Raw genomic sequence first — 23,776 nt, 5'->3', positions numbered from 1 at the left:
TTTTCTTCAGCTCTTATTTCTCTTCTTCTTACTTCTCAGACACAGTCCGAGCTATGGCATGCTCGGTTTGGCCACCTGAACTAGGAGTACCTTTGGAAGGTGTTGCGAGGGTCATTTGTCCGAGGCTTGCCGGACATAGTGGTGAGCCATCAGCCATGTGTCTCTTGCATTCATGGGAAACTACATCAGGATGCGATTCCCAACAAAGCTTCTAGGCGGTCTACTTCACCCATGGAGCTTGTATCTACGGATCTTTGTGGCCCAATGAGGACCGAGTCCTTGAAGGGGAGCTTGTACTTCATGTTGATCGTAGATGACTATAGCACGATGACTTGGGCCTATTTCTTAACTTTGAAGTCGAAGGCTTTCTCTCATTTCAAGGATTGGCTTCTTTTTTAGGAGAACCGTTTTGGCCGGCGCGACTGAAGACCTTGCGTTCAAACAAGGGAGGTGAATGTATGTCTGATGAGCTTGCTCGTTTTGTGCAAATAGGGGTATTCACCAGGAGTTTGCTAACACCAACACTCCCCAAGAGAATGGCATTTTGGAGCAGAAGAACCGAAGTGTGATCGAGATGGCACGCACCATGATGGAGCACCAACAGACACCTCAATTTTTGTGGGCCGAGGCAGTGGCTACCGCAGTTCACATCCTTAATCGATCTCCCACTTCGGTTGTTGACAAGATGACACCTTTTGAGGCTTACTTCGAGACTAAGCCTGATGTCTCTTATTTGAGGATCTTTGGGTGTGACACTTATGTACACATTCCAAAGACGCAGCGTGATAAGTTCGAGCCGGCTTTCCGATGACAGGTTTTTGTTGGCTATAGGTCCCAATCCCAAGGTTATCGTTTGCTTGATCCCGTTAAGTGGGATGTCTACATGAGCCGAGATGTGAGGTTCGTGGAAGTACCGGCCACAGAGGGGGGTGAGGAGCACCCCGTCCTTGGAGATCCAGGGGAGAGTTGGGCTCCTGAGATAGTTCCTTTGGAACCAGAGCCTCTTGATGGAGATTCTTCTTCGGATTCAGAGTCTTCTCTTCCACCGGCAACCCACGAGGAGCTTCCGCCGGTGGATGTTCGTGAGTCTTCAGCAGATGGAGAGTGATGGGGAGAGGTTTGTCCTCCTCCTTGTTAGGCCCGTGACACCCTCCGAGATTCAGGGATCGAGGGGGTCCCTGAGGAGTGGGAACTGCACGATGGAATGCAGAGGTCACGGAGGAACCAGGCACATTCTTCGTAGCTTGTCTGCTCCAACTATTGTTTACTGGCCCGTGTTATACAAGATCGAGAGCCCACTTTAGTGAAGGAGGCTTTGCAGTCTGATCATTGGCGGAAGGCTATGGAAGCTGAGTCGGAGGCTATTGAGAGGAATGGCACTTGGTCTCTTGTGCCTCGTCCCTCTCACAAGAAGGTGATTGGTGTCAAGTGGGTCTTCAAGACCAAGTACCTTAGCAATGGTTCTTTGGACAAGCACAAGGCTCGCCTTGTTGCTAAAGGTTTTGCTCAATGCCCAGGCATTGATTTCCATGATACTTTTACCCCCACTGCTCGTATGGCGACTATTCGCAATGTTCTTGCCTCGGCTGGCCATAGAAGATGGCCTGTTTATCAGTTGGATGTAAAGTCGGCCTTTCTGAATGATGACTTGCAGGAGGAGATCTATGTTGAGCAGCCTACTGGCTTTGGATCCTCGGATGGGAAAGTTTACAGGTTGAAGAAGGCCTTGTATGGCCTCAAGCAAGCTCCGCGTGCATGGAACGAGAAGATTGACTCGTTTCTTCAATCAAAGTTGGAATATCGACGCTCCAAGGCCGATCCGCAGCTTTATGTGCACACTTCCGAGGTTGGTCATGTGTTGTTCGTGTTATATGTTGATGATTTGATTTTGACAGGGGATCATGCACAAAAGGTCCGAGAGACCAAGACAGCTTTCCATCAGGCATTCGAGATGACGGATTTGGGGCTTCTTTATTTCTTCTTGGGTCACAAGATTTATCAGTCTTAGAGGGGGATTTTCATCTCTCAACAACGGTACATTCAGGAGCTCTTGGTGACTTTTGAGATGGAGACTTGTCGGCCCATTACTACTCCTATGGATCCGAATTGGAAGGCCACTTCACACTCAGATTCTCCCGTGATGGATGCTTCACGCTACCATCAGTTGATTGGATCCTTGATTTGGCTTCTCAACACTCGTGTTGATCTTTGTTTTGCTATGGATCTTTTGGCAGGGTTCATAACGGAACCCAAACATGTGCATTGGTAGGCTGCCTTGAGGATTCTTCGGTATTTGAGGGGGACCTCTGACTTAGGGATTTCTTATCCCGCAGGTACAGATGTTACAGATCTGGTTCTTGCAGGTTGGAGTGACTCAGATTGGGCTAGAGATGTGGACCACCGATGGTCTACTACAGGCTACTGTTTTATCTTGGGTACAGGTGTTATATCTTGGAGTAGCAAGAAGCAGCCCCTACAAAATGCACAAGGTCACATAGTTACAAAACCCCAATCCATTGTATGTATGTGTTGGGACTACTTTGTAAATCTTTTCAGTTCTCAGCAAACATGCTCCCCTCAGGTTACTCATGCCCTTGCAATCTTTTGCACCTTGGTCAAAGATCAAGTTCCACATGATATGTAAGCTATTTTGGATGCTAATATTCATGAGAACGAAGTTATGGATGTCTTATTGAAGTTGCCGGGTGATAAAAGCCCGAGTTGGGACAGTATAACTAATGAAATCTTCAAAATTCATGCATCTGTTTTGGTCAAACCGCTCACAGCAATGTGTCAGCAAGTTTGGGATTCAAGCGACATGCCTTCATCATGGAAAGAAGGGATCATTAAGCTGATTCCTAAAATTCCCTTCCTTTGAAACTAAAGCACTAGAGACCGATATCCCTTATAAGCACTATGTACAAGATCTTTGCAAAGGTATTCACAAATCGCCTTCATGAGTAGTCACCTGTCCTGGAACATCCTCATTAGTATGGCTTTAAGGGTAGGAATATTTTCAATAATATCCTCACTGCCCAAATGGCCATTGATTATGCGCAACATACACAACAAGAGGTGGTCCTAGTGCAATTGAACTATGAAAAGGCCTTCGATTTTCTAGAGTGGTCTTTCCATGTGGATCTTATGCAAGCTATGGGTTTTGGGCCTCGCATCGCCAAGTTGATCTACATCATCAGTGTGGGGGCTACATCCCGTGTTATGATGAATGGTGGCATAACTAATCCATTCTCTCTTGCATGCTCAGTTCGTCAAGGCTGCCCACTGAGCCCTCTTCTTTTTGTGCTTGCTACGTGTCCCATTCTCTCTACATTGTCACATCTTGTTGATATGGGTCAACTAGCTAGTTTACCTCTTCCTTCAAGTCAGCATTTTATTGGTCAGGCATTGGCAGATGATATCTTTATGGTTCTAAAAGCGGATGCCACTAATCTTCGCAAAGCTTTGGATGTTTCAGATCCCTTTGGGCATGCATCAAATATCTGTATTAATGCTGCCAAATCATCCCTTAATGCTTCCACCAGCTCAAGCTTGTCAAATTTGAGATGACAAGGTATGATTGTTCCACAAGGAGATATTGTGAGGCATCTTGGTTATCCCCTAGGTGTCAATGTGCAACCTAAACACTTGCTCAAATGGATCTCGCACAGACTAGACGCCAAATTTGTTTATTGGAAATTGCAAGCTTTGCCCTTTCATGTACGCCTTAAAGTGGCTCAGACCATTATGCTTCCCATGCTCACTTACTTTCTACCATTGTTGCCTTGGACTAACATGGCTCTAAGGGATATCACCCGCCACATCTGCTTTATGCTATGGAAGAAAGACTTACTACATGATGATGGTATATCATGGATATCTTGGAATCATGTTTATACACTGAAATCCATGGGGGGTGGGGCGATTTTGGATGTGCATACTCATATGATAGCCCTTTGCTGGCTGCTTTTGCAGTCCATATGTGCGAGTCAAAAACCCTAGACAATTATTGCCCATTATTTTCATGAACATCACGACCCTTGCCATGGTAATATGAAGATTCAAGGTTCTTGGTGGCATGTCCATAGTACGGACATTGAGTTTTCTACATCAGCTTCAGTACTCCTCACTCACTTGGTACATTCATGGAAATTGGTGCTTTCTAAGGCACAATGACACCTAGACGAGAACTTTTCTTCATATAGCATGATTCAATGCTTCATCATCTTGTTCTTGCGTTTCTAAGTTTCTCTTGTCTCTTTATGTTTGTAGTACACACTGTGTTTCTCCCCGCAAAACCTACTCTCTCTCTGCATCATCAGATATTCTGATAGCAAACCCCTAACAATGAGCTTAGGCAAGAAAGCTTTGCTCAAACTATTTGGGTCTATGATCCCTAATCCCCCTCTAGATCTAGGCTATATGATAACATCCCAAGCCACCTTCCCTCTAGCTAGACTCCTACTCCTCCCAACCGAATAAAGCTCCGGATAAGGCACTTCATCTGGCCAATGCATGACCTAGAGAATGCCCAATAGGAAGTGATGTACCTACCACATAGTCACAAGAAGAACGTGGTTGCCAACCACTACTCTCCCTGCTAGTGAAAGTCTCACTAAGCTCCAATAAAGAAGCTTTTGTTTGATGCTCAAGTGTAGAGGTGCCAACTCCTACTCTAAAGTAATATCAATCCCCACATGGCATCCAAGATATCTCATTGCGGTCCCACAAGGAACCCACGTAAAATCCTCATGCAATCGCCAGTTTAGCTAACTAGTGTCACATACCCAAAATCCATAGGACTTGTGCCAATGAATTAGGGCACCTGCTGCTCTGTAAAATGTCTCTATGGCCATTACAAAGGCCCTAAAATTATTCTCATCCCCATCTAGATAGACTACTGCGTCATCAGCAAACTCCACATCAAGAAGCTCCTCAAACTCATGGATGAGTAACCTAATGGCTCTAGTACCTATAGATCTCTCTCTCAAAAAGGAACTCATAGCCTATGCTACAAATAAGAACAAGAAGGGGGCAAGTGGACAGTCCCGTCTAACAGATCTCTAAATGCTGAATCTGTCTAACCAAATTGAAAGGCAAGAGATGCTTTTCACAGCACAACCTGAGATTCTGGCACTTCCTTTCATTGTTAGCCACACATGCTTTAGCAAGATAGGCCTCATGACTGTTTATTCACTCAAGACTTGTACTACATTTTCTTTTTTTTTATTTTCTATTTTAGAAGTTCCTTGTAGCATTGTATTAGTACTTTGACTTGGAATACTTTGTTCAGAGGGGATTTATTAATAGAAGCATCCTTTTCTCTTTTTAAAAGTGTTGAAAACAAGACAAATACAGCAATGAGAAACTCATGGTCATAAATACTAAAGACTCTTGTGTGGTTATCCAGCCTTAAGGCATATACTTTGTTCATCTCAATGAAATGTGATGTAGAGAAATGAGTAGAGTTAAAATCATCCACAACAGAAGCCATTAAGCATGGTCAACAAATGACTAATATCTTCATTTTTTGATAACTTATTGATCCACAATAAGAATTCTTGCAACTTCTCAATCCATCATATACAATGTTGCAACTTTCTTCACAATAACTAGTTTTTTAACCTCCATGGCCACAAACCATGGCAAGAAGCTTCAAAAAGCAATTATTCAATTAGTTCAATAGAAAGTGAGTACACAATATAAAACAAGCTTATAACAAACATAAAAGCAAGATGTCTTAACAATGACAAATACCTTTATATCTATGATATCGTTAAACATTTTTTCAAGCCTTTGTTCATGTTTCTTTCGCTCTTTTGTCATACACATTGATTGCGCATAAATGCTAGCATGTGTACTCACCTACATCCAAAAGTTTTCATATGAAATTGAAGAACATAATTTCTTGTTCACAAGCACTTCTATATGAGATACTACGAATTTACATTTGATATGATCAATGTCGAAAATTTTCACCATTCCATGCATAAAGATGTGCAATTTTTCTTACATGCATGGTTAATCCAACTTTCAGTTTACATCAGTTTGGCTACTTTTTATTAGACGTTGTAGAGAGTATTCAACTAGATAGACCTAGTCCCCAATAAAATTAGGGTCACCATGTGTCTTTCAATTTGGTTTTGCTCCAAGGGTTCTCTCTGTAGCCTCCCATAAAAAGTAGTTATAACTCGCAGACCATAGCCAAGGTAACAGCTGGCCATCAACTATGCATGCAAGATAGATCATGTCACTGTAAATTGACTAGCCCTCTTGGTCTAATGAAATCAAACATTAAAACTTGACGAAATTCGCCCTCTTGGCCTAATGAAATCAAGTAGAACATCACCTACACATCCCTCCTTGGAATAAGGCAGATAGACGAAAATACGCTCCATCCCAAGGGGAAAAATAGGGCTCGTAGCCCTAAACTAAATGCATCAAGTTGTAACCCATCCCTCCTACATATATAGCAAAAGGTGTATGCCTAACATGCTATCTAATCAATCGATGGGTCCAAGATAATAGTGGTAGATGGGTCTCGGCTACTCTTTGCATTACCCATACTAACCATCGCCTACTATATAATGCGTGGTCTAATAAAATTCCCCACAAGCGACCAGGTCCTGGATGAAAAGGTGTTTCCTAATTGCATTATATTCAAAGCATAGTCTTATAACTTCTTATTTTTGTAAGTACTAGTAACTAGAGGTCACATTTTGAACTTTGTAACTCCACTCATTTCTAACTGCACTGTTCACTCTCATGATCTACCTTGGCTGCACAACTTCTGGGAGCTTTGGCTGTAATTTTGATATTGTGCCTCATTTCATGTCTACTTCATTTTCAGCAAAGTATCCCTTGGAATTAGAGCTTTGCAATTACATATTCATATTAGCTTACAAGATTTAGGCCCACAAAGACAATGTTGACCCTATCTATTTTTTGCAAGTAAAATGTGGCTAATTATATTACTCAAAAGACTGATTACAACGAAGTGCACATGCTCAACAGACTAGCTGGAGCTGATGCAAATCACAAATACATCATGTATACAAGCCTCTCAAGGCGGTCTGGGGGGGATGGGGGCAAGAAGCCATGGAGAGGGGTGTATCACCATCTAGGGCTGCCTGCTTGCATCATGAAGAATAGGTCCTCGCCCCCCCAAGTGCGTAGAAAGTGAAAACGGAGCTCCTGACGAGCTCGAGACTTGCCCTGCACCTAGTCCCACTGGCCACGGAGGGAGTGGATGATGGAAGTCCAAAGCTCTGCTAAAGTCACCTGTACTGAAAGGCACTCCCCACCACCAAAAACCTCCTCACAACATGCCTTCCAGATGTGCCATCTTGTAAGACTCCATACGATCATACCTCTGAGTGGTCTACTGTGGGCTCCAGTACTTGGCGGCTAGGTAAAGCCTCCAAGCCGACCATTGCGCAAGACCCAGCCTCAATGATGAAAATCGTGTCGTGCATCCCGGCCTCGTACAAAAGGTGGCGGCCCCTGGCTGACTACTCGCCTGCCAGTAGAAAGCCCCCCATGAGATACATCCAAGGTTGGGTGCCACACGACAGAGAAAGCGGTAGGCTCCTCTCCATACGAGTTGTGCTGCCTCGCACGACCAAAGGCAGTGCTTTGGAGTTTCCAAAACTTGCTGTGGGCAGCGTTTACACCCTCCATCCTACTGTATCTGGGCCAGCCAACTCCCAACCGCCAAACCTCCACGTGCCAAAAGCCATAGGAAATACAACACCCTCCTCGGCCTCCAGCTGTCCCATAGGCAGCGCCAGAAAGTCCGACGGAAGGCATCCGTGATGCTATGTTCCACCCAATATCTGCTATGCAAAGGCACCCAATCCATGTCCTCCTACATCAGTACTTGTCTTGGCAACCGTAGTGGCCGGCCATAGCCACTCTCTAGGGTCCCACTCCAGCTCATCAAGTGGTCTGCTCTCCCATATCCAAAGGCGCCACTCCCAAAACTCCTCCCAGAACACACAAGGGTCCAAACGCCAAGTCTTCCCCTGGAGACCAACCACACGAATCCTCCTTCAAGGACAACAATCTCCTCATCCTGCTGCCCTCTGTCAAGGACCAAATGCCCCCCATCCTACATGGTGAAGAAAATTCTGTAGGGGGTGCCGCCCACTCTACCTATCACCTGTAGGGTCCACCTACCGGTGAGAACCTAGTGGCCCACACCTCACCGGGCTCCACCGGCTCTCAGATCGGGGGGTCAAGCCACTCCTGAGGGATCACTGAGTCAATCTCCCTTCTCCTCACCTTAGCTCCTCGCTGACAACCTAATGCCCGCTGCAACACCTCCTAATCCACCATCCTGTAATGTTGACCCTATCTAGCTCTATTATGTCCACTTCTTCCGTCAACTCCTCTCAAATAATAATACTATTCTGGATCCTCTAGTACCATCTATAGTACATGACTAAGGGAAGAGGAAACCACCTATTACTATGAACTACCAAGAGATGGCTACATGCATGCTTGTGCCAATTTCTAGGCCCTTGAAGGTATCCTTAAAATAGCCTGCATCTATGCCTAGAATCCCATTGCAGTTCCATATAGTAATCATCTAGGTCTCATAGACAGCATGTTGTTAGGTGGACCAACGTTCTATGATGATCACTCTCCCATCCCTATAAACTACAAAGTTGTTGAGCACTAAAATTGGGGTTTTATTAAAACCATAATCAAGTCTCTTTAAACCAGCTTCAAAAGTGCAAAATGCTGAAATAATTAAATTAAATGGTTTATTTTTGGCAATAGGTCAAATGCAACCCCAATCCTCTATAAATAGGAGCCTCATGAGTGCAGTCATTCATCCCTCAGTCATTGATCAGCTCACACCCACCTGCCCTCACCCCCACTGCTGTCCAGACTCCACACCCCTTCCGGCAGACATCTTAGTTCGTGAAGAGCTCGGAGTGCTGCCATTGCTGATTCCAGCCTTTTCCCAGCCAGGCAACCTGTTCAGCTCCATCCCCAGGCTGCACTTTCAGCACACGACCTGCTGCCACTTGTCAAGGACCTTTCAGCAGCCGTCACCATTTCTTAGAGCTGCGTTTCCAGCTGTTTCAGACACTGCCCAGCAGTCAGCATTTCTCCTCCAACCATTAGCATATAGCTGTGTGTTGCACACAAAGGTCACTTCTAGACTGTTGGACCCTGTATTTTTGCAGACAGCAGGCTGCCCTCTGCCTTAGCCTAATTCAAATAGGTGGTTCCATATTGATCTACATTTTCAGCTTCTGATCATGAAAGAGACTGCCTGTTTCAGGATCCACTCAAGGTCCTCTCTTCATTGTGAGCTCCATCAGACTCTAACGGAGACATTGGATCTCTAACCATATTTTCCATTCAGTTTTGTGTGCATTTCTTCTCTTCCATTCCTGCCGTCTTTCTCTTCTCTTTTTCTCTCAACGTTTGTGTTCCTCTTCTCTTGCTCACTCTCACAGGTTGCCCATTGTGTCATACCAACATAGTTCAATTCGTTTATTCATTCACTCTTCATTCCGAGTTCTCTTCTCCTTAAGTTTGACTGCTTTCACTGCGTCCTTGTTGCTCTATTCAAGCATTTCTTTACATGGCATCAGAGCGCTAGGTACACTCAAAGATACATACATAAGCCTTGATCTAAAAGCTTGACATTAAAGAGAAGAAGGAAAGATGTCTCATCCACCGTCATCAAAGCAATCTCCTTAAGAGTTAACTTCTTCAGCACCAATACCAACAATTTCCGTGGAAGATCAGAGGGATAGTTGACAACTCCTGAAACCAAAGTCATCCATGCCTTCATTACTTCAACACTCAAAAGATATGCTGAATCACCCCTTATAAGTACACTAAAATCTTACTGTGGAGACAAGTAAAACGCAAACAACAAAGGAACATGCCTCAAAGCTAATATATTCCTACTCCTAATTTGGCATACCATCCACATGATCTGATTTACAACCCAAAGGGAGGTGCACAACAGCCAAAGACGTCATATTCATTTGCAGATTCAAGAGATGTTTCGTTTGGTGCATCATTTTACACTCACATTCCACCCATTCCACCTTTATCTTACATTTAAATTCCACACACCTATCACATTAAAATCCCACCCATCCCCCATCTCGTTCCACTCCACAATTCACCAAATTGGCAAGCAAGCCCTAGACACTCATCCTTGAGGAACCTATGCTTATGTGCAACAAGGTGGTGGAGGTACACTAGTGGTGGAGGTATATTCCCCAAACCAAGCACCTTCGGCGATCTATTTGTAACGGTTACTTGTAACCTACCATATGTACCAACCCCCTATTGTTGCCCAAATGGTTTCACATTTTGCTCAAATGTCATTACTTGGTGGACCATTGATTTATACTCAAGTACTTCAACCTAAAATTGAGCAAGGACCATGAGTTACATTGTCTCCTCCTATGGCACAACATGTTACACCAGCTCTATTCTTGCCTTCCCATCTTACCCCTCATATGTGACACCTCAAAGTTCATACCACACTACTATCTCTGCCAAGAATGCCTTTGCCAATAAGACTCATTTTAAGAGGTCTAAATATACTACTTGGCCCAATTTGATGAGTCCTTTATTAGACTCTCAAAACTTGTGGGACCTTGTTCAAGGGCTGGAACCCTAGCCAAAACGTCATTGGGTTCCCCCTAAGGTTGTCCACACATGGAAAGACTGTAATGCTTCAGCCATCATTGTGTTGATGCAATGTCTTTTGCCTGAAAATCACTCTCAAATACAACACTTTGACCTAGCATTCGACCAGCTGTAGGAACGCTGGATTGACCACTATGCATCTCAAGATAGGACCCCTCATATCAATCTTTGTCCATGAGCTCCAAGAGTTTAAGATATCTGACCAAGATGCACACTTAAGGTCAACTTAACCAAGTACCGGTAGTTACACACTAAGTTTGCCACTACCAAACTTCCTAGGTCCCCTAGTGACTAGGTCACTTTGCTCCTTAATATGTTGCCACCAAAATACTTGAACTTCACAACAAGTGATCTCACAGCCTACTATGCCTTAAGTGCTAAGATGACAAACTAAAGCATATTGGTTATTGGCCAAAAATGAAAACATAGGTGGGTAAAGTTCAGGGCCCCTTTCCTAAACAACAAAAACCTAAGTCTTAAATAATAAAATACTTTTTTAATCTTTATTTTTCAACAATGATCCCACTATGGGTTTTGTTTCTATTTCAACCAGGGAGGTCACTTGTGACTATATAGTCACATGGAAGGGGATGTGGGACAAAAAGAAGCTATTGTCCTTGCAATACTCAAGTCCAAAAATGATCGTCAATTATAACTATGGTTTCAGCTTTTCAATTTCAGCCTATTGAAACACCATTCAGCCAAATACTGTTGTAATAGAATTGACACTACTAGTGTATCATATACACTTGAAATGGCAAGTTCAAGTTTAAATGTCTCCATTGTAAAATCTAAAGGCCAAGCATTTGACACCCAATCTACTCAGATCACCTTTCTTTTATATGCACAAGAAATTGTGGAATGTGGTTTGTGAAGATACACAAGTTCCAACAACTTCCAATTGGAAAGAGAAAGATCAACTAGCTTCATCCCTGATGGGCCATTATCATGCCACTGGACTTATACACAACATGAATGTCCAAAGGACTAGAAGACAAGCTTGGATTAACATGAATGAAATCTTTGGCCACCAGGGAAAGAGTAAAGCGCTACATCTCAAGGTAGAATTTTATGGTTTGAAGCTGTTAGCTTGCCATTTTATCAGTCTTTCATCTCCCAGTTATGAGCTCCGTCAAAGTCTGACGGAGATATTGGAGTTCTCACTATTTCTGTCCATTCAGTTTGTGTGCATTTCATCTTCACTGAGTATCAGGTGTAGCTAGCTGACTGCACCATTTTTAGTCCCAGAAAGTAGTTGGTCAGTTTAGGCATTTCTTGGCTCTATATAGCCAGCCTCTAGTTGGAGCAAATCATTCATCTTTTTCTGCAAGTTATGCACACTCTGACTTCAGCTGCCTTCATCTTAGGTGCTGCCATCATCATCAACCTGATCCAGTGTTCTCACTGACACTTTGGGTTGTGTGTAGATCATTCTCACTGATCAAAACACTGCGAAGAGCAACGCGAAGAATAGAGATTAGAGCCTCATTCCAAAAGGAAGCATCATTCTAACAAGTCTTGAAGATCAAGGCGGCTTTCTCCTCCTGCTTCTTTACATGTCTCACATGGGGGCCCGTGTTTCTAGCCCTCGTCTTGCCATGATGGCATCTTCTATACAAGTGCTAGTCCTTGCTTCCTTACCCAAAGCAAATCAACTTGGCGGGTCAAACTACTGACTTTGGTCATGGAAAGTGGAGTGCATCCTCGATACCTTTGATCTATGGGATTTTAGGACTACTATTCCTCCCCCCATTGAGGATCTTGGCATCCTGCCATTGGTTCTACTATAGACAACGCAACTCTATGGGATCTTTCACTCAATTCTTGAGGTAGATCCTTTCCTTTTATGAGTCTACAAGATGATGTCCTTGTTTGTATACATAGGTTGCAAACGGCAACGGAGGTGTGGACGAAGCTCTCTTCTCCCTATCATCAAAAGATTTGCCTACTGTATCATTCATGAGAAGTTTCAAAACTGATTTCCATTGATGACTCTTCTTCTATGAAAGATCACATTAACGAAATGGAGGATAAGCGGAATAAGCTTGCATCCCTAGGACAAATGATATCTTTAGAGGATATGGCAAGGGTTCTTCTTAACCAATTGCCATCTCCTAAGTAGGATGTCTCCTAAACTAGTCTGCTTACCTCCAAGCAATGTGAGACTCTTCTTTGGGAGAAGTTAGCTCCACTTGTCTTGGAGCATGACGAGTGACTCAAAGAGATAGGAGCTAGTGGATCCAGCTCTACCAAAGCCTTTACCAAAAGTGTAGGAGCAGGAAACAAGAAGGAAAACAATAACAAGAAGCAAGATGATAAGAAGGATGAGGAGAAGTCTCAAGTAACTACATTGTGGGACGGGCACTCGTCCAAAGGAGAAGTGTCAGCAGAAGTACCCCCATATGAACCCAAAGCAAAGTTCGAAGGCTTCGAAGGCTACCCCTACTACTACAGAGTCCATCTTTGTTCATTTGTTTGAGGTTGAAAATACATCACTTGCTTCTTCCACTCAGGAGAAGCTATGGTTCGTTGGCAATGAGGCCTCTTTGCATATGGCCTACCGACAAGATTGGCTCTAGAATCCTCATTCCACGGAAGGGCTCCATCACCATCGGTGGCAATTCTTTCGCCTCCATTTGTGGAGTGGGGGCTATTTCCCTTTTTCCCAATAGATAGGCCTCATCCACCAAAGTTCTTTATGACCCAATTTAGGTCTTAACCTTCTTTTTGTCCATGGTTTGAAACAACTAGGTACTCACATGATCTTCACCTAGGATGTTGTAACCATTAAGGACTGTTCTACAAGTTCTATTCTTTGGATAAATACACAAGAGGGTGGGGTTTACAAGCTCACTGCCCTTGTTGCATGAACTTCCCGCAAGCTTGGGCTGATTCAGCATGCCCATTATGGGCATCCGAATTTTGACTCCATCAAACAAGCTTCTCAAAAGAAGTCAATTGAGAGACTTCTAGATTTCCCCCATCCACACTTTATACCCTACTTGCCAAGAGAGCAAGCAACATTAGTAGCCTCATCCACAAGTTACTTCTTGCAAGACTACTACTCCTCCTGAGTTGGTGCACACTGACTTGTGTGAACCTATGGACATGACCTCCATTGGGAATACCAAATCATGAGGCCCTTGCACAGGATGTATGGCACTATGCTATACAACAGGAGCTTGATTCCGTTAAGCATAATAAGACTTGGGTGTTGGTTCCGCATCCGACAAAGTGGAAGATGATAGGTGTGAAGTGGGTCTCTAAGACCAAATACCTAGCTAATGGCACTTTGGACAAGCCAAAGCTAGGCTTGTTGCCAAGGGTTTTGCACACAGGGCAAGCTTAGACTATTCCAAACGTTTGCACCTATAGCCTATATGTCTACTATTCAAGTTGTTTTGACTCTTGCAGCTCATCACCAATGGCTGGTTTACCATATGAATAAGTCTGCCTTCTTGAATGGTATCCTAGAGGAGACTTATATTGATTAGTCTCCTAGTTTTTGTGTACACAAGGAGGATTACATCTATAGGTGCAAACTCTCTATGGATTGAAGCAAGCTCCTTAGGCTTGGTACCAACGTATTTGATCGGTTCTTTCTATAGTGTGGCTCCCATCATTCCAATCTCATGACCCTAACCTTTATTACAAGGTTGAGAGTGACATATGTACTTTGGTCATCTTATATGTGAATAAGTTGATTATTATAGGGAGTGACTCACAGTAGGTGGATTGGACTCCAAAGATGTTGCAACTAGAGTTTTAAATGACGAACCTTGAGATCCTACACTTCTTCCTAGGTCTTGAGATTTATCAGCTCTGACACATAGCATCTTTATTTCCCAACACATGTATTTATTCAAGCTTCTTTCAGAGTTTGGTATGGCTGAGTATAAGCCCATTTTATGCCCCATGGACATCGAGCCAAGATGATGACTACCAGAGACCCCCTTCCAAATGCTACTTGGTACAAATATTGTTGGATCTTTGATTTGGCTTATCTATACTAGGCTAGACATTTCTTTTGTAGTGGCACTACTATCTTCTTTCATGAAGACTTCTACTCAAGCTCACTAGAGAGCTACCTTGCACATGTTGCGCTATTTATAGGGAACTCGATCCTACGGGATCATGTATGGAGATAGGACTACTTAGAACTCTCACTGGATGGAGTGACTCAGATTGGGTAGGTGATGTGGAGCCTAGACACTCCACTACAGGTTTTGCTTTCTCCCTTGCTCGGGAGCTATCTCATGGAGTAATAAGAAGCAGCCTACCATACCCTTATCTTCTATGGAGACCAGGTATCAAGCACTTTGTTCTACCGCTCAAGAGGTGTTTTGGCTCCATCAAATATTGGTGAAGAGTGGATTTCCATAGACACAACCCACACAGTTGTGCATGGATAACCAGAGTGCCTTAGCTCTGGTGAAGAACCTTGTGTTTCACACTCACACAAAGCACTTCCAGGTTCACTATCACTTTGTATGAGAGTGGATCATGGATTCCGAGTTAGCAATGGCCTACTGTCCCATGGAGGACAATGCAGCATATTTCTTCATAAAGCCTTTGCCATAGGCTTCTATGTTGTATCACATGAGGTTGTTAGATCTTCAAACAATATAGGATCTGAAAGGAGTTAGCCTGCCATTTTATCAACCTGTCATCTCCTAGCTATGAGCTCTATCAAAGTCTATGGAGGCCTTGGAGCTCTGATTGTTTCTGCCCATTTAGTTTGTGCATTTCTTCTTCAGTGAGTGTCAAGTGTGTTTCACACTATCTGTGGCCAATTTCCAGCCTTGCAGTGGCCAAGTGGTCCGTATGTATGCAATCAAATCAGACCGGCCCTCCATAGGCATCAGTGACAGCATGTTGCCATTTTAGCAAGTTGGTTGACCAGTTTTTGAATGGCCAACTATACCATTTTCAGCCCCAGACAACAGTCAACCACTCTAGCTATTTATTCGCTATGTATAGGCAGCCCCCAATTGGGGAAAATCATTCATCTTTTTCTGCAGGTTACACACTCCAATTCCAGCCTCTTTCTCTGTCTCTGGTGCTACCATCATCATCAGCCTAATCCAACGCCCTCACTGATACTTGTTGAATGCTATAAATGAATGAAAGAGTGTACAAATAATCAAAGCCAAAGCAATGCAAGTAGTCAAAGAGTGACATCCACCAAAGACGGATCTCGAGGTCACTTGAAACTGAGATGGTGCTGGAGGTTGAAGGGCAGTAGGCTGGAAACCAAAATGTAGCAGTCTGGAGGCTGAATCTGGTAAGCAGCAATGTACCTGCCTGAAGAAGAGTGCAACCGGTCACATGCAATAGTAAATAGTTGAGCGACAACTGGAAACGGTGAATCTCATCCAGGGTAGCCTGCTCGAACAGCAAACACAAGCTAAAAACAAGCACAGGAGGGACAGGACAGCAGGGCAGCCTGCTCCAACAGTAAATGCAGCAATCCAGGGCTCTAGGCCTATTTGAAGAGATATGTCAAGTAACCAAGGAGATCACATGTTGTGCATTTTCATTATCTCACTTTGTCTCACTCACTCTTGTCTATATGAAGTATTCCAATCTTGATCTTGATTAATGTCCATTTCTCTTTCAATTCAAAGGGGGGCCTCATTTCTAGTAGCTAGTGATGGGGACATGGCAACAATCAAGGTAGCCGATGCTGCCGCAACCATCAGCTAGGAGATTCCCACTATCCCAATGAAGAGGACGTTCATTCCTCCCATAAGGAGGTGTTTGCAACCATGTCATTTACTATCTCTTCTATGTTCAGACAGCAAAAGAGAAGAGAGAGGGCCCCCGCCATCATACCTGCTCTCCCCCCCTCGCCAACTGCCTGTGATCCGCCGCCCCCAGCTCTCTCCCCCCGTGGCACTATGTTCTCCACCCTCCCCCCGCCTTCTGCTCTGCCATTGCCCTGCCAACGCCACCCCCCCCCCCCCCCACATACTGCCCGCATACGCCCACCCAGCGCTGCCTCCACCTCACTCACACCCGCCTGCTGTACCCCCCCGCCCCACCCCCCCCTCCTATTCACCCCCCTTCTTTCCTACGCCAGCCTTCCCCCTGCCCTGATCCCCCGCCTCCTCCGCCCTGATTCCCAGCCTCTTCCACCCTGCAGCCCCGGCCCCATCCGTCAAGCCCAACACCCGTGCTGTGCCCGCTAAGAGCCAGCCTTCAATGGTGTCCAGCACCTCCCCCACCAGCAGAAAAAAGAATCCCTCCCCCCTCCAGTTGCTCCCTCCCTCTGTAGCAACTCCCCCCCCTTCCGATAGCACAGCAGTGAGATTGGTAGGTTCTCAGCAAGAACGCGCAATGAAAACCTCTGATTAGATGCCGGTGCATTCTACGAGTGCCCCCCGGTCAAACACCTTGCGCATTGTCCTCTCTGAGGAACAGCTCTTAGTTGTCTGTGCCATAGAGCTAGAGCTGAAGGAAACAGCAATCTTTGGTCAAGTCGTAGGACACTCCCCATCTAGGGCCCAGCTTCGAGATTGGCTTCACTCCACGCTGCACATTGGCACAGCGCAGATCGCAAAGGCGGTTCTCATGGGTCAAGGGATCTTCATGGTACGACTCACCTCAGCAAACGCAACCCATGAGCTAGTGGATAGCTCACCCTATACTTCCACGAAGGGGGTCATCCACATGGTTCCCTGGTATAGTGGCTTCACACTGGAGGCATTCGTGCTCCACAATAGGTTCCTTAAACATCCGGTCACCCTACTCTTCCCCGGCCTGGCGGTAGAGTATCGCCAGTTAGTGGAGGACTTTGAACAGCAGTTCGGCACTATCCTTCCCGCCTCCTTCGCGGACACAATGACAGCTCCATGAGTCCCAAAGGTACGGGTGGCAATGAAAGAGACAAAGAATATACCACAGTTTCTAGAGATTGAGGCAAGTGGACACTCTTTTAGGGAGCAGGTTATTGTGACTGGGTAGCCACGGCAGTGCCTACATTGCCATGACTTTGGGCATCAGGTAGCAGATTGCACGCACTTCAAAGCCAAGACAGCTTTGTCGACAGGCCCACAGGTGGACACTGACGGCTTTACACGGGTCCAAAGACAACAGAGAGGAAAACAGCAAGGGGGGCCGCAGTCAGCCCCTCAAACACAGCGATAGCAACAGGAAGAAGGAGGGCGAGCATCACTCCCCCCCACCCAGCAAAGCACCACGCAGTCCCCCCCCCCCCCCCCTCCTCGTCCCACCCACCCAGCAAGACCATAAGCCTCCACATCCACCTCCCACAGAGGCATCACAGGACACCACACCCGAGGGCCCACATCCCCCACACCTACCCCCCCCCCGACCCTAGTCCACAATCCCCCCCTCCAGAGCGACCGCACCCCCCCACACACCCGCCTTGTGCCTCCGACCACCCCACCATCCCTCAATCCTCCCCCTCCCCACCATCTCCCCCGTCGATCAGTCTCCCTGACTCCCACCCAATACAGGTGACCCCCTCCCCACAAGAGGTAAGGAGCCCCATAAGCCAACATCCTCCACTCACCAACAACCTAGGCCCCCCCTTCCCCACACAGCCACCAGCTCATCTGTCCATGCCGCTCGTCACACTTTCCCAAGACAAGTGCAGCTACTATTGCTGGAGTTCTTTCACAGTGGTCTGTGGTCCTACCTGAGAGTTGCGGAGCGCGGAGAGTTCCCACTACCTCTAGAGGTAGGAATCTTCGTGGTACGCAAGTCAAGGAGCAGCAAGATCCATCTACTAGCACTACCAGATGGACCAAACTATGCCTTCTTCCTTCAAACCTCTCATACAGGAGACTAGATAATGACACACATAGAAGAGGAGGTGAAGAGTCAGGTGGCAAACCACATCTCCCAGTGGATGGGAGAAGGAGGACTAGCACTCTTTTCCCAGCAATGGCCAGGTTGCATGATGGACATTGATTGGTGGGCTGGGACCAAGGTCCCACATCTGAGCATTATCTTTCGAGCCCCTCCGTAGTGGAGAGCTCGAATGGATGTGATCGAGTGGCCCCTAGCGCCGATGGCCCGTTTCTACCAATGTACTGAGTCACGCCTCTCAGCCTGGCAAATAGATACCCTGGTGGTACCACCAGGTGCATCTATCACCCCCATGGTCCGCCCGAGGGCCGCCATGGGGAAATGGAATTCACTGTTCAGGCCTGCAACAAAGCGTATCCGCAAGCCCCATAGCTCTTCTTCTTCATCAAGAGCTTCCACACCGAACAAATGTCTCTTCAGTCAATCACAGATTTCCCTATGAGTTTACATCTTGCATCCTGGAATGTGAACAACCTCCACTACAGTGGGGCACGTGGTTCCAAGAAGTTGATTGTTCGGCAGGAGCTGCAACTTGCCCTTATCGGACGGATCAACATGCTACTTTTGCAAGAGCACAAGCTCACTTCCGCCCAGGCCCATCAAGTAGGAAAGTTACTCCCATGTAGTTCACACACTTACTGGGAGCACGCCATTGGTGCCCACGACAGGAGTGGAGGTGTATGCACCTCTATTGGCTTGAGCCTCACCGCTTGTGTACGGGACCATGGGACAATTGTGGCAGGGAGGGTTCTATGGATCAAATTGGATATTGGAGACTCATGCCTTAGAGTCCTCAATGTCTATGCCCCTACTGAGGTTAGGGCACGCGGCAAGTTCTGGGTGGAGATTGCAAGACTCCCAGAGGTGAACTCCTGGATTGTTGGAGGAGACTTCAACAACCTGGAGGCCTTAGAGGACCAACAAGGCAGAGGCAGAAACTACAGGGCATGGCTGGGGAGGAACAGAAGGCATGGGAGGTCTTTCTCCTAGCAGTAGGAGCATGCGATGCTTGGAGAGACCTAGCTTTCCACAGGAGGAAGACGCCGCTCGACTTCTCTTGGGGATACAGGCGGCTAGGTGGAGTTTTGCTGGAGCAACTGGACAGGTTTTATGTGGGAGACTGGGGATGCTCTCGCAGAGGCCAGGTAGGGCACTTGGCTAGCACCACTTTGTCTAATCACTACCCGGTTCTCCTGACACTTGATGCCCCAGCCTGTACCCTAGATACATGATCCTGTCGGATCCCTGACTCGATCTACAAAAGGGAGGAGGTGAAGAGACACATTAAGCAGCTCTAGACTAGGGAGTGGGGCAGGAGGGACCAGATCACAGAGGAGGTTGCAAAGGTCCTAGCCGAGTCAAGTAGTATGTGCCAGGAGGCAACCCTACAAGCCAGGAAGCAAAGGTGGGAAAAGGAGAAAGTACTCTGGGGGGACCTAGCAACCACGCAAAGACTACTATAGGAGGCACCAAGGGACCCCATCCTCCACGCACAAGAAATGCGCGCATGAGCAGCCCTCGCCGGGTTAGAGAGGACAGGCACTCAGAGTTTTCCTTTCACACCTCAGCAGTCTTTTGGGCGCGGAAGGGGGACACGATGTGTAGGGAGTTTTTCCAGGTGCATCAGCTCCGCACCTCAGGAGAGTAGATACGCAGCCTTCAGGATCAATATGGGAGTATTCGCTCCAGCCCAAATGAGGTGATAGAGATTGCCACTAACTACTACAAACACCTTTTCAAGCAAGAGACAGCCTCAGCCAGAGATCAGCGATGTAGGCAGCAAGTCTAGGATCACATCCCGTCCCTTGTCATAGAGGAGATGGGACGCTCCCTCCTAGACCCCTTCATAGAGAAGGAACTAGAGGAGGCTTTCCATACACGACAGGCAGAAATGCCCAAGAGAGGATAGTCTTTCTAAGGCCTTCCTCACTACCTACTAGGGGGGTGGTGAAGGACCCCCTACTGCTGGCCTTCCATGAGATTTTCAGCTCAAGAAGGATTCCAAGGAATCTATCGGTAGGTCTTACCAGTCTCCTCCCCAAAGGGGGAGATTGGTTGGAGCTATCCCAATGGAGACCGATCACCCTGTTGTCAGTGGCCTATAAGGCACTAGCTAAGATGATTGGTAGTCGACTCCACCCTATGCTTCTAGGCATCGTTCATGACACACAGACAGGCTTTGTCCAGGATAGGAGCATCCTAGACAATTTCTTCACCTTCTTTGAGGCAACAGAGTGGGCCTAGCATAGTCGTCAGGGATTGGCGGTACTACTCCTGGACTTCGACAAAGCCTATGACAGGGTGGACTGGGACTTCTTAGAGGGCACCATGGTGAGGCTAGGCTTCCCCTAGGCATGGATCCATGGGGTCTCCACACTTCACAGATCGGCTACCAGCAAGGTTCTCATAGCTAGCAAGTGGGGGGAGGAGTTTAGGCTGGGGAGATCAGTCCGGTAGGGCTGCCTTTTGGCCTCGTATCAATTCCTACTCTTTGCAGAGGCAATGTCTCACTTCCTCAGGTCACCTGTGAGCGGGTTACGTGGCCTCCGACTTCCGATGAGAGAGGAGACGGAGTTGTTGGACTCAAAGTATGCAAATGATACAACACTCTACATAGAGGACAATGAGCTAATGTTGGAGAGAGTGAGACTAGCTCTCAAGGTGTTTTGCACTACAGTGGGAGCGAAAATCAACTGGTGAAAGTCGGTTGGTTTCCTTACGGACCCGGACTCTAGCACGGAGTGGGGCGTCCACTTGGGATTCAGATGGTGTGCAGAGGGCAGACCGTCCGTTACCTAGGGTTCCAGGTGGGACTCGACATCACTCCTGCCCAGCAGTTTCTTCCACTCCTCGACTCTATTCGGCAAAAGCTGACCTACTAGAGTAACTGCTCGCCTTTCCCTAGCGGACGAGCCCTAGTGATTAACCAAATCCTCCTAGCAACGGCTTGGTACATAGCCTCGTGTTGGTGCTTTTCCTCGTCCTGTGTAGTTCAACTTTGCTGCCTAGTGCGGAATGTTCTCTCGACCAAGTCAGGCAGTTCCAAGGACTCTCGGGCCAAGCTAGCGTGGGTAACCATCATCCGGCATCACTAAGAGGGAGGGCTTTGGATCATAGATTCAGAGTATCAAAGTCTAGCCCTTTTGGGCAAGCTAGTAGTCCGCGGTCTCAAACTAGGAGGGCAGACCTGGAAGGTCCTATTGCAGGAGGGTCTCTAGGAGTGCTGACCGAGGCTTGGTGGTGACTGGAGGCCGTCCTTGAGATGGATCTTCACAATGGCCCACATCACGCACCCCAGATCCTCCTTCCTCCGCAGCCTACTTCATGTGTGGCAGGGCCTCCATAAGGCCCTAATTCAGAGCCCCCCAAATTGCCAAGAGAAGATACGACCACCAGCCGGTGATCTGGAATCCCCAAGTCAAAGATTGGGATGGGATACAGATTGGCGAGCACCCCCATATCCAGTGGGCTGGCTAGGAGGCCGGTCCTACTCATACCATCAGGACATGGCGAGAGGTGTACAGGATGGTGGACCAGGAGGTGTTGCAACAGGCATTAGGTTGTCAGAGAAGAGTTGAGTTGAGGAGAAGGGAGATTGATGCAATGATACCTCAAGAATGGCTTGACCCTCCGATATGAGAGCCGGTAGAGCCTGGTGAGGTATGGGCCACTAGATTTTCACCAACAGGTATCCCCCTACGGGTAGCAAGTAGAGTGGGTGGCACCCCACATGGGACTTTCTTCACGGTACAAGAGGGGGGGCGTCTGGTCCTTGACATAGCGTCTAGACTCTTATATATTCTGGGAGGAGTTCCAAGAGTGGTGCCTCTAGATATGGGAGATTAGGACACTTGATGAGCTGGAGTGGGACCCTGGAGAGTGGCTATGGCCGGCCACTGCAGTCGCCAAGAAGCCACCGAGGTTCCTAGAGTACACAGCCAAGATTGGCAAACACGTACCGATGCAAGAAGACATAAACTAGGCACCTTCGCGTAGTAGATACTAGGCGGAGCACAGCATCACGAATGCTTTTCGACGGACTTTTTGGCGCCGCCTATGGGACAGTTGGAGACCGAGGAGGGTATCGTACTTCTTATGGCTGTTGGCACATGGAGGCCTAGTGGTGGGGAGTTGGTTAGCCTAGTTGCAGAAGGATGGAGATTGTAAACGCTGCACACAGCAAGTTTTGGAAACTCCAAAGCATTGCCTTTGATCATGTGAGGCAGTGCAGCTCATGTGGAGAGGAGCATGCCGCATTCTCCGCCATCTAGCACACTCGCTTGGATGTATCTCATGGGAAGCTTTCTACTGGCACGCAATCAACTAGGGCCATCAACTTTTGTAGGAGGCTGGGATGTAGGACACGATTTTCATCATTGAGGTTGGGTCCTGCGCAGTGGTCGGCTTGGAAGCTCTACTCATCCGCTAGGTACTAGAGCCCACAGCAGACCGCTTTGAGGTATGGGATATCGTAGGGAGTCTTACTAGATGGCACATCTGGAAGGCGCAATGTCAGGAGGTTTTTGGCGGTGAGAGACTTTCAGTACAGGCAGCCTTGGCAGAGCTCTAGACCTCCATTATCCACTCCCTTCACGGTGGATGGAACCAGGAGTACGGCGAGTCTTAAGCTCGCCAGGAGCTCCGTTTTCACTTCATGTGCACTTGGAGCGGCCAAAACTTGTTCTTCATGATGCAAGCAAGCAACCCCAGATGGCGATACCCCCCCCCCCCCCCCCCCCCTCCTTGGCTTCTTGCCCCCATCCCCCCCCAAGCCGCCTTGAGAGGCTTGTGCACATGACGTATTTGTAACCTTGCAGTAGCTCCAGCTAATCTGTCGAGCATGAGCATTCCATTATAATCAGTCTTTTGAGTAATATAATCAACCACATTTTACTTGAAAAAAAAAAATCTCTTCTATGTTCTTCTCCTTGTTGTGGCCCTTGGAGGAAGTAAGATAAGGACAACCAAAGCTTTGTATGAACATGTTCGTCATCTTTCTCATGATCATCTCAAGCAACCTCTTGGGCACCTTCTACAAGTCTACCCACCCAGCATGTATGCTGCCCACTTTTGCTGTTTGTGGCAGCTCTCCCCTTTTGTGTCCCTTCGCTTTTGCTGGTCAATCGGTCCTCTCAAACAGCGGCTCTCCTTTTTATCGTTAGGGTTCTTGCTGCGGGTTGGCACATTTTCTTGTTTGGCAGCCAATTTTCTGGATAGGGGAGACATCTGACAGTCTAGGCGGCCCATTCTAAGC

General features: G+C 46.9%; 1 protein-coding gene across 4 annotated transcripts in view; it reads right to left on the bottom strand.

Annotated features, from left to right (window-relative positions):
• LOC148009330 (uncharacterized) overlaps positions 1-23,776 on the bottom strand; it is a 115,300-nt gene that overhangs the window by 65,368 nt on the left and 26,156 nt on the right. For 3 of the 4 annotated variants that reach the window (XM_087673578.1, XM_087673577.1, XM_087673581.1), the window contains exon 3: positions 5,755-5,862. In XM_087673578.1, coding sequence (XP_087529704.1) covers positions 5,755-5,862 — 108 coding nt within the window. Of the gene's footprint in view, positions 1-5,754; positions 5,863-9,694; positions 9,784-23,776 lie in introns of all 4 variants that reach the window. The other variant, XM_087673580.1, reaches the window with a different exon arrangement.

Source organism: Lygodium microphyllum, unplaced genomic scaffold (genome assembly GCF_053477565.2).
Source record: "Lygodium microphyllum isolate KBCC unplaced genomic scaffold, Lygodium_microphyllum_v1.1.10 scaffold_31, whole genome shotgun sequence".
NCBI lineage: Eukaryota > Viridiplantae > Streptophyta > Polypodiopsida > Schizaeales > Lygodiaceae > Lygodium > Lygodium microphyllum.
The sequence above is the reverse complement of the archived record's forward strand: the minus strand, read 5'-3'. Positions and strand labels throughout refer to the sequence as shown.